General features: G+C 46.7%; 1 protein-coding gene and 1 non-coding gene across 2 annotated transcripts in view; both read right to left on the reverse strand.

Annotated features, from left to right (window-relative positions):
* Positions 1 to 17,055, reverse strand: part of mybbp1a (MYB binding protein (P160) 1a) — a 108,870-nt gene that overhangs the window by 37,571 nt on the left and 54,244 nt on the right. The window contains exons 15-19 of the mRNA XM_085964198.1: positions 13,795 to 13,946; positions 12,572 to 12,673; positions 11,315 to 11,503; positions 7,427 to 7,597; positions 785 to 942 (exon numbers count right to left, since the gene is read on the reverse strand). Coding sequence (XP_085820324.1) covers positions 785 to 942; positions 7,427 to 7,597; positions 11,315 to 11,503; positions 12,572 to 12,673; positions 13,795 to 13,946 — 772 coding nt within the window. The remainder of the gene's footprint in view (positions 1 to 784; positions 943 to 7,426; positions 7,598 to 11,314; positions 11,504 to 12,571; positions 12,674 to 13,794; positions 13,947 to 17,055) is intronic.
* Positions 6,050 to 6,184, reverse strand: LOC147102051 (small nucleolar RNA SNORA50). Its single transcript, XR_015073311.1, has one exon. It is a non-coding gene; the product is annotated as a small nucleolar RNA SNORA50 (small nucleolar RNA).

The raw sequence follows: 17,055 nt of genomic DNA on the forward strand, positions 1-17,055 counted from the left end.
GATAATAGGAGGGCATTGTCATGACAGGACCTACTCGACTGAGCTGAAGGTGTAGAGGGGCGAAAAAGGCGGACGTGTTAATCAAACCCACTGACCCGAACAAGCACCCAGAGCGCTGGTGCTCTTAGAGCAGAGGCTCTTAGTACAGAGGAGGCTCTATTGTGCGCAATAGGCTCGATGGGCTGAATGGCCGACATCTGTTCCAATACTAAGGAGCACCACTGAATTACAGTGACACAAACTCCTTACCAGGCTTCCTACAGTGGTTTACTAAAGTGCGCGTTTGCTGCATCAGTGATAAGTTCACTTTGTCAATGGTATCCACAGGAGGAACCCATTCCAGTGTGGGAGCAGCTCACTGTCATCTACACCTCTCGACACACAGAAGCTGCTGCTAAGTCACTGTCAAAAAGCTGTAGAGACGGACTAACACCACTTGTTGCACAGTCGGGAGGTGCGCTTGAGCAATGCAGGAGTGGTCCCTACCTCCCTTCGCCAATTCATCCTCACTTGCACGTATAAAGGAACAGAGCTAAACAAGCCTGGCATTAAATTCCAGGCTGCTCGCAGAGAACCCAAAGCTCTTGCTCAGCAGCCACTGGCCCCAGTTAGGATCTATTTTGAATTAGCAGCATGGGAACAGCATATCATCACAATTCCTTTCTCTCTGTCCCAGATCACAGCACCAGAGGATCTCATACTGCAGCATAATTGCTACCAATTGCAGAGGAGAAAGTAAAAACTAAATGGTCTCCAAAGTCGTTAAGAGAATGTAATCACTAACTTGAAGATGTCTGCAGTCTTGCGGAGGAAGTCTTGCTCCTGCTGGTCTGAGTGAGAGCTCGGAGTTTCTTCAATGATTGCAATCAAGGGCTCAATGATGTCAAAGACAAGGGGACTTTCAGGCTGTTTTGCAAGGAACACTTCAACGAGGTCCAGGACCTGAAGGAAACCAAGAGGAGAATCTATTAGAACACATGGACAGAACCCCAGGAGATAAGCCCCAACATGGGAACGCACTCCAAACACAAAGAGACAGAATGCACAGCCCCATGAGAGAGAGAGAGAGAGAGGCAGCATCACATCTTTCAAATGCAGGAACAAACTGTCCCCAAAAAAAAAACAGGAATTAGAAAAAGACAAAGACATTCAGCTCACCCTGTTGTTGAGGTCTCTGTCCTGGAATTGGGAATACTCTACATCAGTGTTATTCACCAACCGTGTCATAGAAACATAGAAGATAGGAGCAGGAGTAGGCCATTCAATGAGATCATGGCTGATCATCCAAATTCAGTACCCTGTCCCTGCCTTCTCCCCATATCCCTTGATCCCTTTAGCCTGAAGAAATATATCTAACTCCTTCTTGAATATATTTAATGAATTGGCCTCCACTGCCTTCTGTGGTAGAGAATTCCACAGGTTCACCACACTCTGGGTGAACAAATTCCTCCTCATCTCTGTCCTAAATGGCTTACCCCTTATCCTTAGACTGTGACCCCTGGTTATGGACTCCCCCGCCATCGGGAACATCCTTCCTGCATCTAGTCTGTCTAGTCCTGTTAGAATTTTATAAGTTTCAATGCGATCCCCTCATTCTTCTAAACTCCAGCGAGTATAAGCCCAATTGACCCAATCTCTCCTCATACGTCATTCCTGCCATCCCAGGCATCAGTCTGGTGAATCTTCGCTGCACTCCCTCCATGGCAAGAACATCCTTCCTCAGATAAGGCGACTAAAACTGCACACAATACTCAAGGTGTGGTCTCACCAAGGCCCTGTACAACTGCAGCAAGACATCCTTGTTCCTGTACTCGAACTCTCTCGCTACGAAGGCCAACATACCATTTGCCTTCTTAACCGCCTGCATGCTTAAATAAGAACATAAGAAATAGGAGCAGGAGTAGGCCAATCGGCCCCTCGAGCCTGCTCCGCCATTCAATAAGATCATGGCTGATCTGATCCTAACCGCCAATCTACTATCACAGAACTATCTCCTGAATCTAACAGAATTAGACACACGAAATAGGAGCAGGATCAGGCTACACGGCCCCTGGGTCCGCTCCGCTACCCACGGGGCCATGTCCGATCCGAACCTAAACTCATGTCCAAATTCCCGCCCGCTCCCCATAACCCTTAATTCCCTTTACTTCTAGGAAACTGTCTATTTCTGTTTTAAATTTATGTAATGATGTAGCTTCTACAGCTTTTTGGGGCAGCATATCCCATGGACCTACCACCATCTGAGTGAAGTAGTTCCTCCTCATCTCAGTTTTGAAAGAGCAGCCCCTTATTCTAAGACTATGCCCCCTAGTTCTAGTTTCACCCATCATCGGGAACATCCTCCCCGCATCCACCCGATCCAACCCCTTCACAATCTTATATGTTTCAATAAGATCGCCTCTCATTCTTCTGAACTCCAATGAGTAGAGTCCCAATCTACTCAACCTCTCCTCATATGTCCATCCCCTCATCCCCGGGATTAACCGAGTGAATCTTCTTTGTACTGACTCGAGAGCAAGTATGTCTTTTCTTAAGTATGGACACCAAAACTGTACGCAGTATTCCAGGTGCGGTCTCACCAATACCTTGTACAACTGAAGCAATACCTCCCTATTTTTATATTCTATCCCCCTAGCAATGAAAGCCTTCTTAATCACTTGCTGCATCTGCATACTAACCTTTTGAGTTTCGTGCACCAGGACCCCCAGATCCCTTTGTACTTCAGCACTTTCCAGTTTCTTGCCATTAAGATAATAACTTGCTCTACGGTTTTTCCTGCCAAAGTGCATAACCTCACACTTTCCAGTATTGTATTCCATCTGCCAAATCTCTGCCCACTTACTTAGCCTGTCTATGTCCCCTTGCAGGTTTTTTATGTCCTCCTCACTCACTACTTTCCCCCCCATCTTAGTATCATCTGCAAACTTTGATATGTTACACTCGGTCCCCTCCTCCAAATCGTTAATATAGATTGTAAAGAGTTGGGGACCCAGCACTGACCCCTGCGGAACACCACTAGTTACTGATTGCCAGTCTGAGAATGAACCATTTATCCCAACTCTCTGCCTTCTGTTAGATAGCCAATCCTCTATCCATGCCAGAATATTACCCCCAATCCCGTGATTTTTTATCTTAAGCAATAATCTTTTGTGTGGCACCTTGTCAAATGCCTTTTGGAAGTCTAAATACACTACGTCCACTGGTTCCCCTTTATCCACCCTATATGTTACTTCCTCAAAGAACTCCAGCAAATTTGTCAAACATGACTTCCCCTTCATAAAACCATGTTGGCTTTGTCCTATTAAATTATGATTATCCAAATGTCCTGTTACTGTCTCCTTAATAATGGACTCCAAAATTTTACCTACCACAGATGTTAGGCTAACCGGTCTATAGTTTCCAGCCTTCTGTCTACTGCCCTTTTTAAATAAGGGTGTTACATTAGCAGTTTTCCAGTCTGCCGGGACCTTTGCTGAGTCCAGGGAGTTTTGGAAAATTATTACCAATGCATCCACAATCCCTACCGTCACTTCCCTCAAGACCCTAGGATGTAAGCCATCAGGTCCAGGTGATTTATCCGCCTTTCCCATTATTTTACCGAGTACCACTTCCTTAGTGATTTTGATCGTGTTTAGCTCCTCCCCCCCTTTAGCCCCCTGTTTGTCCAGTGTTGGGATATTCTTAGTGTCTTCTACTGTAAAGACTGATATAAAATATTCATTGTGTTTTTGCCATCTCCATATTTCCCACCATTAATTTCCCGGTCTCATCCTCTAAGGGACCAACATTTACTTTAGCCACCCTTTTTCTTTTTATATAACTATAAAAACTCTTACTATCTGTTTTTATATTTTTTGCTAATTTACTTTCATAATCTATCTTCCCTTTCTTAATCAGTCTTTTTGTTATTTTTTGCTGTCTTTTAAAGTTTTCCCAATCCTCTATCCTCCCACTAGATTTGGCTACCTTATATGCCCTTGTTTTTAGTCGAATACTATCCTTAATTTCTTTACTTAGCCACGGATGGCTGTCTTTTCTTCTACACCCTTTTCTTCTCAGTGGAATATATATTTTTTGGAAGTTGTAAAATAACTCCTTAAATGTACACCACTGATCATGTATCGTCTTACCCGTTAATCTATTTTCCCAATCCACTCTACTCAATTCCGCTCTCATACCTTCATAGTCTCCTTTATTCAAGCTTAGCACGCTTGTTTGAGATCCAACCTTCTCACCCTCTAATTGAATATGGAATTCAACCATGTTATGGTCACTCATTCCAAGGGGATCCTTGACTAGGACATTTTTAATTAATCCTGTCTCGTTACACAGGGCCAGATCTAAGGTTGCTTGCCCCCTGGTCGGTTCAGTTACATACTGCTCAAGAAACCCATCCATAATACACTCAATGAACTCATCCTCAAGGCTGCTCTGCCCAATTTGATTTGTCCAATTAATATGATAGTTAAAATCCCCCATAATTATAGATGTTCCTTTATTACAAGCCTCAACTATTTCCTGATCGATACTCCGTCCAACAGAGTTGCAACTGTTCGGAGGCCTATAGACTACGCCCACTAGTGTTTTTTTCCCCCTTATTATTCCTTATCTCCACCCAAACTGTTTCATTATCCTGATCTTTTGACCCAATATCATTTCTCTGTAGTACAGTGATTCCTTCCTTTATTAACATAGCCACCCCACCTCCCCTTCCTTCCTGCCTGTCCTCCCTGATCGTTAAATACCCAGGCATTGTCACCCTGCAGCCATGTTTCTGTAATGGCCACAAGATCATACCCATATGTAGTTATTTGTGCCATTAACTCGTCTATTTTGTTACGAATGCTACGTGCATTCAGATAGAGAACTTTCAAAGATGTTTTGTGACACTTAGTTCCTGCTTTTGCCCTTTTTATTACTTTACCTTTTACTCCATACCTTCTGCCCCTTCCTGACATGCTCTGGTTTTTAATTTCCCCACTGCTACCTAAGTCTATGACCTTCTCTGTTGTCATTTTTATTATTTGCTCTCTAGGAACCTCCCCCCCCACTAGTTAGTTTAAAGCCCTCTCTACAGCCCTAAGTTATATGATCCGCCAGGACTCTAGTCCCAGCACTGGCCAAGTGAAGCCCGTCCCAACGGAACAGCTCCCTCCTGCCCCAGTACTGGTACCAGTATCCCAGGAAGCAAAACCCATTTCTCCCACACCAGTCTTGGAGCCACGCATTTAACTCTCTAATTTTATTTGTCCTAGCCAAATTTGCTCGTGGCTCGTGAAGAAAAAACAGAACCTCAAGGGTAATAATCTCTGGATTATCACCCTTGAGGTTCTATTTTTTAATTTGACCCCTAGCTGCTCATACTCCTTTAACAGAACCGGCTTCCTAGTCCTATCTACGTTGTTTGTACCAACATGGACCACGACAACTGGATCCACCCCCTCCCACTGCACCTTAAGCGACTGGTGCACAAGGACACCCAGATCTCGTTGCACTTCCCCATCTATTGCCGTTCAGATAATAATCTGCCTTCCTGTTTTTGCCACCAAAGTGGATAACCTCGTATTTATGCACATTATACTGCATCTGCCATGCATCTGCCCAATCACCCAACCTGTCCAATCTCAAGCAAACGCAATGGCCGCTCTCACGAACGCTCGACATGCTGCACCAGAGCGATGGGACTGCACTACCAGCTCCCCACAGGGGGCTCCTCATTTCAAAGTCTGCCACCAAAGGGAGGGTCAGTCGAGAAACTCCGGGACAAGTGACCTGCGGTTGTACAGCTCTGGCAGAGCCCTTTCTATCGTGTTTGGATACTGCGGTAGCTGGAGGAGCAACAGTGCCGAATGCCACATCTGGCGACATCCCAGAGCGGTGAACATACCAGAGGCACGTGAAGCAGGCAGCTTGCTGAGCAGGACAAGTAAAAGGCAATGGTCATTGAGAATTATACCGCACCGGGATTGCACTCCTGCAGTTTTGTGGAACGCTGGTTGCTTTTATGGATTTTGTTAGTTTAACTCAGCTTTTTAAAATTTAGACGACTGCATGTGACTTGCTTTTGAAAGAGCTGCCCAGTTTAGTGCTGCAAAGCCCCAGTTATAACAAGCATTTCCTCTAGCACTATTGCTTGGCCTGTGAAGTTACTGATCAGGACAGCACAGGTTCAAAGATAGTGCATAACCGAGACGATTTTAAAATGGCCATCAGTCGTGGGCAATAGGACGTCAAACGGGGACTTTCCACTCCTCGGCCAGTGTTCGTGAACAGTGCGGCAAAACCGGGCTGAATACAACAGCACCACCAGCTGGCAGGGAGACGCACTGCAACCCCCACCGAGGAGTCGATCAATCTTTAGCAAGTTTGTTCAGAGTAAATAGCATGAAATCCGCAAAGGTTAAAGAGAGTCATTCTGAGCAGACGAACGAGAATTACAATATCAGGTTGCATTTTTCAAGAGCGCAAACTCAAAACAAAATGCATTTGATTAGCTTGCTGTGCAACTGCAGAAAACTGGTAATGTCTTTCTTAGCACTGGCTAACCTGCAGCGCTGCTCACCAGTAAGCTGGGATCTGGAGCGATGTTCCCGTTAAAAAAAAAAATTTTAACCACGCGTGCACGGTTTTTAACATTGAAAAGCCAGCAAGCCGGCTGTGCGGGAGGTCCAGAGAGCTGCGCGACTTAAATGGGAACAAGGATCGGGAGTACAGTTGCAACATTTAGTTGCTAATCTGGCCATGTCTCTTTTAATGCTTTTGCTCGAAGTGCTTCCTGCAAGAATTCCAGGTAACTGGCCGGAGGAAGTTACAAGCAGCTACGAGGGGGGTGGTCAGTAATTTACCTGTAAATTTCAGGCGGCAGGTCAGAACAATCCAGGACGTATCGGCAGCGTCGACCAATTTCCTGTGAAAATTCTTGATGTGAGGTCTTAAAAAATAATTTCCTTTTACCCATGTACTTAATCTTTGTTTTTAAAGGACCAGAGGGGAGTTGAGGAGAATTTTTTTTTTTTTAAAAACATAGTTATGTTACGATCTGGAATGCACTGCCTGAACGGGCAGTGGAAGCAGGTTCAATAATAACTTTCAAAAGTGAACTGGATAAATACTTGAAAAGGAAAAACGTGCAGGGCTATGGGGAAAAAGCAGAGGAGTGAGACTAACTGGAGAGCTCTTTCAAAGAGCCGGCACAGGCACGATGGGCCAAATGGTCTCATTCTGTGCTGTATCATTCTATGATTTTGAGTCTGAAGAAATTTAGCAGCTCCATGGAGATCCATGAAAATCAAATCCTGAAAATGGAATTCTGGATAAAAGCAGCTCCTTTTCAGGGTTTAATCTGTCGCTGCTCCTTTCTCTGCTCCCACGTTACTGGCCAGCTGCCCTCCGCAGCCCTGGATGTCCTCGGTAAATGCCCACATACCTTAATTTTAAAATCTGTCCGCAGGGTCTTCTCTTTTCTCAGCTTCGCCTTCTCGTCTTTCTTGGCCTGAAGACGCTTCTTGTGCTCGCCGAAGAGGGAGGCAATGTTCTTGTCCAGCGCCATCATCGTCTCATCATCCACCTCCTCATCGCTGCTCTCGCCTTCCTTGGACTGTGGAGGAACGCAGAGGCATTCGCAATGACCAAAGCCACAGCTTCAATTTCAAAAAGGTCCCTTTGGGTGGGATTCAACAGCCAGGGCACCAGCTATTCTTGACCTAACTCCCACCGAAACCAGCCCCATTGCTATAATCGGACAGTCAGTCATACAGCACAGAAAGAGGCCATTCGGCCCATCGTGTCTGCGCCAGCCATCAAGCCCTACCTATTCTAATCCCATTTTCCAGCACTTGGTCCACAGCCTTGTATGCTATGGTGTTTCAAGTGCTCATCTAAATGCTTCTTGCATGTTGTGAGGGTTTCTGCCTCTACCACCCTTTCAGGCAGTGAGTTCCAGATTCCAACCACCATCTGGGTGAAAAAGTTTTTCCTCAAATCCCCTCTAAACCTCCTGCCCCTTACCTTGAAACTATGCCCCCTGGTTATGGGCCCCTCTACTAAGGGGAAAAGTTCCTTTCTATCTACCCTATCTATGCCCCTCATAATTTTGTACACCTCAATCAGGTCTCCCCTCAGCCTTCTCTGCTCTAAGGAAAACAACCCCAGCCTGTCCAGTCTACCTTCATAGCTGAAGCACTCCAGCCCAGATAACATCCTGGTGAATCTCCTCTGCACCCTCTCCAATGCAATCACATCCTTCTTGTAGTGTGGCGACCAGAACTGCACACAGTATTCCAGCTGTGGCCTAACCAGCGTTTTGTACAGCTCCATCATAACCTCCCTGCTCTTATATTCTATGCCTCGGCTAATGAAGGCAAGTATCCCATATGCCTTTTTAACCACCTTATCTACCTGTCCTGCTGCCTTCAGGGATCTATGTACATGCACACCAAGGTCCCTCTGTCCTTCCTAGGGTCCTACCATTCATTGTGTATTCCCTTGTCTTGTTAGTCCTCCCAAAATGCATCACCTCACACTTTTCAGGGTTAAATTCCATTTGCCACTGTTCTGCCCATCTAACCAACCCATCTATATCGTCCTGTAGCCTGAGGCTTCCCTCCTCGCTATTTACCACTCCACCAATTTTCGTGTCATCTGCGAACTTACTGATCATACCTCCTACATTCATATCTAAATCATTAATGTACACTACAAACAGCAAAGGACACAGCACCGATCCCTGCGGTACACCACTGGACACAGGCTTCCAGTCACAAAAACAACCTTCGGCCATCACCCTCTGCCTCCTGCCACTAAGCCAATTTTGGATCCAATGTGCCAAATTGCCCTGGATCCCATGGGCTCTTACCTTCTTGACCAGTCTCCCATGTGGGACTTTGTCAAAAGCCTTACTGAAGTCCATGTAGACTACATCAACTGCACTACCCTCATCCACACACCTAGTCACCCCCTCGAAAAATTCAATCAAATTGGTTAGACATGATCTCCCCCTGACAAAGCCATGCTGACTATCCTTGATTAATCCTTGCCTCTCCAAGTGGAGACTAATTCGGTCCCTCAGAATTTTTTCCAATAATTTCCCTACCACTGATGTTAAGCTCACTGGCCTGTAATTTCCTGGTTTATCCCTACTACCCTTCCTGAACAATGGTACTACGTTAGCTGTCCTCCAGTCCTCTGGCACCTCCCCTGTGGCCAGAGAGGTTCTGAAAATGTGTGTCAGAGCCCCTGCAATCTCCTCCCTTGCCTCACACAGCAGTCTGAGATACATCTCGTCTGGGCCTGGGGATTTATCCACTTTTAAGCCTGCTAAAACCTCCTCCCTCTCAATACTAATTTGTTCAAGGATATCACAATTCCCCTGCCTGATTTCTATGCCTACATTGTCCTTCTCCATAGTGAACACAGATGCAAAATATTCATTTAAAACCTCACCTACATCTTCCGGCTCTACACACAGATTGCCACTTTGGTCCCTAATGGGCCCTTCTCTTTCCCTGGTTATCCTCTTGCCCTTAATATACTTATAAAACACCTTGGGATTTTCCTTTATTTTGCCCACCAGTGTTTTTTCATGCCCCCTCTTCGCTCTCCTAATTTCTTTTTTTTAAGTACCCCCCTGCACTTTCTATACTCCTCTAGGGCTGCCACTGTTTTTAGTCCTTTGTATCTGCCAAAAGCCTCCCTTTTTTTCCCCTAATCCATTCTTTTATATCCCTTGATGACATCCAGGGTTCCCTGGGCTTGTTGGTCCCACCCTTGACCTTTACAGAAACATGTTGGCGTTGTACTCTCTCCATTTCCTTTCTGAAAGACTCCCACTGCTCTGATGTGGATTTTCCTACAAGTAGCTGATCCCAGTCCACTTTGGCCAGATCCTGCCATATAATAAAATCGGCCTTCCCCCAATTTAGAACCTTTATTTCTGGTCCATCTTTGTCCTTTTCCATGACTACCTGAAATCTCACCGAATTATGGTCACCGTCACCAAAATGCTCTCCTACTGACACTTCTACCACTTGCCCGGCTACATTCCCTAGAATTAGGTCCAGTACCGCCCCCTCTCTTGTAGGACTTTCTACACGCTGGCTCAAAAAGCTCTCCTGGATGCACTTTAAGAATTCCGCACCCTCTAAGCCTTTCACACTGACTATCCCAGTTAATATTGGGGAAGTTGAAATCCCCTACTATTAGTACCCTATTATTTCTACACTTCTGAGATTTGCCTACATATCTGCTCCTCTATCTCCCCGACTGTTTGGAGGCCTATAGTACACTCCCAGCAAAGTGCTTGCCCCCTTTTTGTTTTTAAGTTCTACCCATATGGCCTCATTAGAGGAACCTGCTAAGATATCATTCCTGCCCCTCCCTCAACCATGTCTGTGATAGCAACAATATCATACTCCCATGTGTTCATCAGCACCTTCAATTCATCTGCCTTACTCGTAAGACTCCTTGCATTAAAATAAATGCATCCAGCCTTGCCATACTCCCTTGTGCCGTTACATATTTGCTCTGCCTTCCAGACGGACTTGTTTTTTCCTCTATATTTAGCTGTGTATCACCCCCTACTATAGCTCCACTCCGTATCCCATTCCCCTGCCAAGTTAGTTTAAACCCCCCGCCCCCGCCCCGACAGTATTAGCAAACCTCTCCGCATGTTACAGTATCACTCAAGTAAGCCAAAAGACACCTAGCATCACCAATGCATGCAGCTCCTGTGTCAGCCTAACTCAGTGGAAGCACGCTCACCTCCGAGTCAGAAGGCTGAGAGTTCAAACCCCGCTCCAGGATTTGAGCACATAATCCAGGTCGACACATCAGAGCAGTACTGAGGGAGCGCTGCACTGTTGGAGGTGCCGTTAACCGAGGCCCCATCTGCCCTCTTCGGTGAACGTAAAAGATCCCATGGCACTATTTCAACAATAGGAGGACAGATTTCCCTGGTGTCCTGGCAAGTATTTATTCCTCAATCAACATCGCAAACAGATTAACTGACCATTATCTCATTGCTGTCTGTGTGCCGATTGGTTACAAAGCAACAGTGACTACATTTCAAAAATACTACAAGTGCTTTGTATATCCCGAGGAAGTGAAAGGCGCTGAATAAATGCAAGTTCTTTCTATTCTTTAAATACTTTAGTCAATCATTAATGGGGTGAAGTAGGGATTTGTGTCTTTAAGTCCCATCACTAAAACATGGAGCATTCTCCCTCTGTAGAGGCCAGACCAGCTCTCAGTGCATCTATATAGCAAACTACCCAAAGTCCGATTTGTGATTCTCCCTCTCCCCAAGATTAAAACTTACCACTGCTTTGCCCGCCTGCAGGACTTTCATCAATTCCATGCGAAAGTTGTCATCTACAGCCTCCTCCTCGCCATCTTCTTCCTCACTACCACTATCTTCTTCATTGTTGTCGTCGTCATCATCGTCATCACCCTCCTCGCCCTCCTCACCCTCCTCCTCCGACACATCACTGTCACTCTCCTCCTCCATCTAGGAAAGTATCAATATATACACACAGTGGGAGCTTTCACAAGCATCACGGAGACGGAGATTAAACAAAATACGGCAACATGAAGCATCTTGGGTCAGCATTTTTACTTGCTTTAATAATGCGATATTAAATTTTGTGAAACATTTAATCTCTCCCAGGAGACTGTGGCGCCTCAGCAGGGGGGGGTTAGGGGATCTCATGACCCAATATGCAGGGCATCACAACTATATTGGACCGGAGAGATGGACCAGCAGGTCTTTTCCTGTCCGCCATTTCTATATGTAAATGACAAGCTCAAGCCAATGGCCTTGTGTAAATGCACTGCATGGTGCCACACCCCATACTGAGCTATACAGACCACAAGGTTCCAGGTCTAGTCCTGTGCCGGGTTAACTGACCCAAGCAACAGGGGGTGCTTCAAGTTAAGGGGCGGGTGGGAGGCAGAATAAAAATTCAGCCAGGGTTGCCACTTCTGTGGATGCCAGAATAGGACAGGATTGGGCTTGGGTGTGCAGCCCTCTACTGTCCAATAGTTTTCCGAGATGGGAAGAGTGGGTACTCGGGTGAGGTACCCCGAAAGCTACCACCATGCCATATCTGACAGGTGTCTACACATCAAGGAGGAGAGGAAACCGAAAAGAATAATTTAAAAAACTCAATAGCAGATCTGTGGCAGCATTAAAAACTGGCAACCAATGCTTAAAACCTCGTGATTAATTCTGTTTCTTAGAAAGTTATTGAAGGTGGATCTCACACAGGCAGCAATGCCTTACTCTAGTCACAGTGACTGCCTGACAAACACCTACACACCAGCAGGAAGTGCTGAAATAATCGCTGTGCATTCATCAGCTGCCCATCTGCAGCCTATCAGCCTCAGGAATGGAACAGTGCATGTCAGTGAAATAGGGCAACATGGCAAGGGCATTCAAGACTCATTCTTAAAACAAGAGCCAGCAGAAAAAAACATCTGGACTGCATGTTTTAATGATCAACTGGATTCCAAAAATACATGCAGTTCAGATTACCACTTTTAAAGTACTGACCAAAACTAGACAGTTTATTCTAACCTCGTCTCCAGGTAGTCGCTTGGCTGCCTTCTTCGCTCCTTCAAACTCCTCAGTCACTATCAAGGCGCTCTCTTCATCCCCTTCAGATTCTGGGTTGAAGACCTGTTCAAGAGAAGACGACTTTAGTGCCAGTTCCGGAGATTGAAGAGAGAGTGGTCCTTCGCTCTCACCCTGGGGCTCACACAACCAGCCAACAGCGAGGCAACACCAACACCTCACTCAACCCTACACACAATCGCCCCACTCTGAACAGTGTCAGCTGATCCATGAAGACATTGCTAAACTCAAAATTAACTTCTGGGAGATTACACCAGCCTAATGAGAAACCGCTGGATTAGGGCAAAGGTTTGCTCATATGATGGTTCAGGCCAGTTACTGCATTCACCCCGCACCTTATTCAAAACATGCTGATCATGGGCTGCCATTTTATTTTTAAATGGTGTGTTTCCAGTCAAAAATCTCCACTGGTTTGGAGGTGCGAGGGGCATTTCCAACAGTAATCCAAACAATGAAGCTCAGAATGAAGTGGGTGCTGCTTCACGTTCCAGAAAATACCAGTCCCAGGGCTCTGACAGACAGACAGAGAGAGACATCAGTCCCAGGACCCTGACAGACAGACATCAGTCCCAGGGCCCTGACAGACAGACTGAGAGAGACATCAGTCCCAGGACCCTGACAGACAGAGAGACATCAGTCCCAGGACCCTGACAGACAGACATCAGTCCCAGGACCCTGACAGTCAGACTGAGAGAGACATCAGTCCCAGGACCCTGACAGACAGACAGAGAGAGAGACACCAGCCCCAGGACCCTGACAGACAGACACCAGTCCTCTTCTCAAAATACTTCAGAGCCAATAAATGAAGTGGATGATCTGCAGATCTGTTTTTAGTGGAGTGGTTTGAGAGAAGACGTTTTTCCAGGATCTCCCTGCTCTTGGAATAGCGCCATGGGATTAACATTGACCTGAACTGGCAGACAGGGCATCAGTTTAACGTCTCATTCGAAAGATGGCACCTGACAGTGCAGCGCTCTCAGAGTACTGCACCGGAGTGTCAGCCTGGATTTTGTGCTCAAGTCTCTGGAGTGGGACTTGAACCCACAACCTTCTGACTCAGCAGGGAGACAAGCTGAAAAAGAAAAAGAGGGATAGAGACAGAAGGAAAACAGGGAATTATAAAAACTTGTCAAGTATTTAACACTGGGTTCTGCCACATTACTTACATCCAGGATGAGCTGCAGTGCTCCCTTTGTCACGTGGGGACAGATCCGCACAAACACGGTTTTTGAGATTTGTCGCATCAAGCGACTCGGTTGGGAGAGAAAAGACAACAAGATTTCAACCACCACCTCCACCCACTCTGGTTCCTCCTCGTCTGAGGAGAGAAGAGACAGTTAAAGAACATTTGACACCTCGTTCTTATTTTATGCAGAAACAGACACTTCGCTATCAAGTGCTCCTGTTATCAGGAGATATCTAAAATGTAATAGAATTTCTCAACTCTATGGAGACCGATGTTCCCGTTCTTAAAAACCTGCCACACCGCCACTCAGCTGATCTGGAGCAGTGCCCAGGAAGCCCCACCCCTCACCCGCTGCACTCTGCCCAGCCAGTGGTCTTGTTATCCTGGTTCTGGCCAGGCTGCTAGACTCCAACGTTCTGGCAGCTGCTTAAATGATTAGAGCCACGGCACCACCTGTTGGACACCTCCCCCCCTCCCCGCCCAACTCCCAAATGAATATCGATAGTAATTAGGGAAGGAATGAGGCTTGAAATTGCAAGTCTGTCAGATAAGACATTCAATACTACAGGAAACTTTGTGTTCTCCGGAGGCGAACCTTCCGGCAAGCTCGAGCCACCGGCAAATACCAGGAGCCGTTTTTTATTCTTTTCGTTTCTTTTCTTTGCTTTTTTTGAACAGTCAAGCTCTGCAAGGTCTGTAGCTAAGCAACAGCTTCAGCTAGAGACGCTACAGAGATACTTGCCGACTGTTTAGAGGCTGTTGCTAAGCAACAGGGTTTGTTGATTCATACGGAAATGAAAATCTCTATGTTTCAACATTAGCTCTGGAGTGTACGGCAGTTTTGAGCGAACGGCAGCAGCTCGGTCCCGGATAGCACAAAGTTTCCTGCAATTCAGTACTGTGTTCAGTTCTGGGCATCGCATCTTTTTTTTTTTTATTGCTCATCCCTAGTTGCCCTTGAGAAGGTGGTGGTGAGCCGCCTTCTTGAACCGCTGCAGTCCGTGTGGTGAAGGTACTCCCACAGTGCTGTTAGGGAGGGAGTTCCAGGATTTCGACCCAGCGATGATGAAGGAATGGCGATATATTTCCAAGTCAGGATGGTGTGTGACTTGGAGTTGGTGGTGTTCACATGCGTCTGCTGCCCTTGTCCTTCTAGGTGGTAGAGGTCGTGGGTTTGGGAGGTGCTGCTGAAGAAGCCTTGGCGAGTTGCTGCAGTGCATCTTGTAGATGGTACACACCGCAGCCACAGGTCGCCAGTGGTGGAGGGAGTGAATGTTTAAGGTGGTAGATGGGGTGCCAATCAAGCGGGCTGCTTTGTCCTGGATAGTGTCAAGCTTCTTGAGTATTGTTGAAGCTGCACTCATCCAGGCAAGTGGAGAGTATTCCATCACACTCCTTACACTTGTGCTTTGTAGATGGTGGAAAGGCTTTGGGGAGTCAGGAGGTGAGACACTCACCACAGAATACCTAGCCTCTGACCTGCTCTTGTTGCCACAGTATTTATGTGGCTGGTCCAGTTAAGTTTCTGGTCAATGGTGACCCCCCCAGGATGTTGATGGTGGGGGATTCGGCGATGGTAATGTCGTTGAATGTCACGGGGCGGTGGTTAAAGACGCTCTCTTGTTAAAGTTAGTCACTGCCTGGCAATTGTGCAGCGTGAATGTTACCTGCCACTTATCAGCCCAAGCCTGAATGTCATCCAGGTCTTGCTACATGCGGGCATAAACTGCTTCATTATTGGAGGAGTTGCAAATGGAACTGAATACTGTGAAATCATCAGCAAACATCCCCACTTCTAACCTTATGATGGAGGAAGCAGCTGAAGATGGTTGGGCCGAGGACACTACCCCGAGGAACTCCTGCAACAATGTCCTGGGATTGAGATGATTGGTCTCCAACGACCACAACCATCTTCCTTTGTGCTCGGTATGACTCCAGCCAGTGGAGAGTTTTCCCCCCAGATTCCCATTGACTTCAGTTTTACGAGGGCTCCTTGATACCACACTCGGTCAAATGCTGCCTTGAGTCCAGGGCAGTCACTCTCACCTCACCTCTGCAATTCAGCTCTTTTGTCCATGTTTGGACCAAGGCTGTAATGGAGCCAAACTGATCATCGGTGAGCAGGCTATTGGTGAGTAAGTGCCATTTGATAGCACAACAACAACACCACCTTCCATCACTTTGATGATTGAGAGTAGACTGATGGGGCGGCAATTGGCCAGGTTGGATTTGTCCTGCTTTTTGTGGACAGGACATACTTGGGCAGTTTTCCACATTGTCGGGTAGATGCCAGTGTTGTAGCTGTACTGGAACAGCTTGGCTAGAGGCGCGGCTAGTTCTGGAGCACAAGTCTTCAGCACGACAGCTGGGATGTTATCGGGGCCCACAGCCTTTGCTGTATCCAGTGCGCTCAGCCGTTTCTTGATATCACGCGGAGTGAATCGAATTGGCTGAAGATTGGCTTCTGTGATGGTGGGGGCCTCAGGAGAAGGCCGATATGGATCATCCACTCGACACTTCTGGCTGAAGATGCTTGCAAATGCTTCAGCCTTTTTCTTTGCACTCACGTGCTGGGCTCCACCATTATTGAGGATGGGGATATTCACGGAGCCTCCCCTTTCCGTTAGTTGTTTAATGGTCCACCACCATTCACGACTGGATGTGGCAGGACTGTAGAGCTTTGATCTGATCCGTTGATTGTGGGATCGCTTAGCCCTGTCTATAGCATGCTGCTTCTGTTTTTTAGCATGCATGTAGTCCTGTGTTGCAGCTTTCCCAGGTTGGCACCTCATTTTTAGGTACGCCTGGTGCTGCTCCTGGCACACTCTTCTACACTCCTCATTGAACCAGGGTTGGTCCCCTGGCTTGATGGTAATGGTAGAGTGAGGGATATGCTGGGCCATGAGGTTACAGATTGTGGTGGAATACAATTCTGCTGCTGCTGATGGTCCACAGCACCTCATGGATGCCCAGTTTTGAGCTGCTATATCTGTTCTGAATATATCCCATTTAGCACGGTGGTAATGGCATACAACACAATGGAGGGTGTCCTCAGTGTGAAGACAGGACTTCATCTCCACAAAGACTCTGCGGTGGTCACTGCTGCCAATGCTGTCATGGACAGATGCATCTGCGACAGGTAGATTGGTGAGGACAAGGTCAAGTAGGTTTTTCCCTCATGTTGGTTCTCTCACCACCTGTCGCAGGCCCAGTCTGGCAGCTGTGTCCTTCAGGACTCGGC

This window comes from Somniosus microcephalus, chromosome 22, assembly GCF_052327205.1.
Source record: "Somniosus microcephalus isolate GS21.2 chromosome 22, FLI_Smic_1.0, whole genome shotgun sequence".
NCBI lineage: Eukaryota > Metazoa > Chordata > Chondrichthyes > Squaliformes > Somniosidae > Somniosus > Somniosus microcephalus.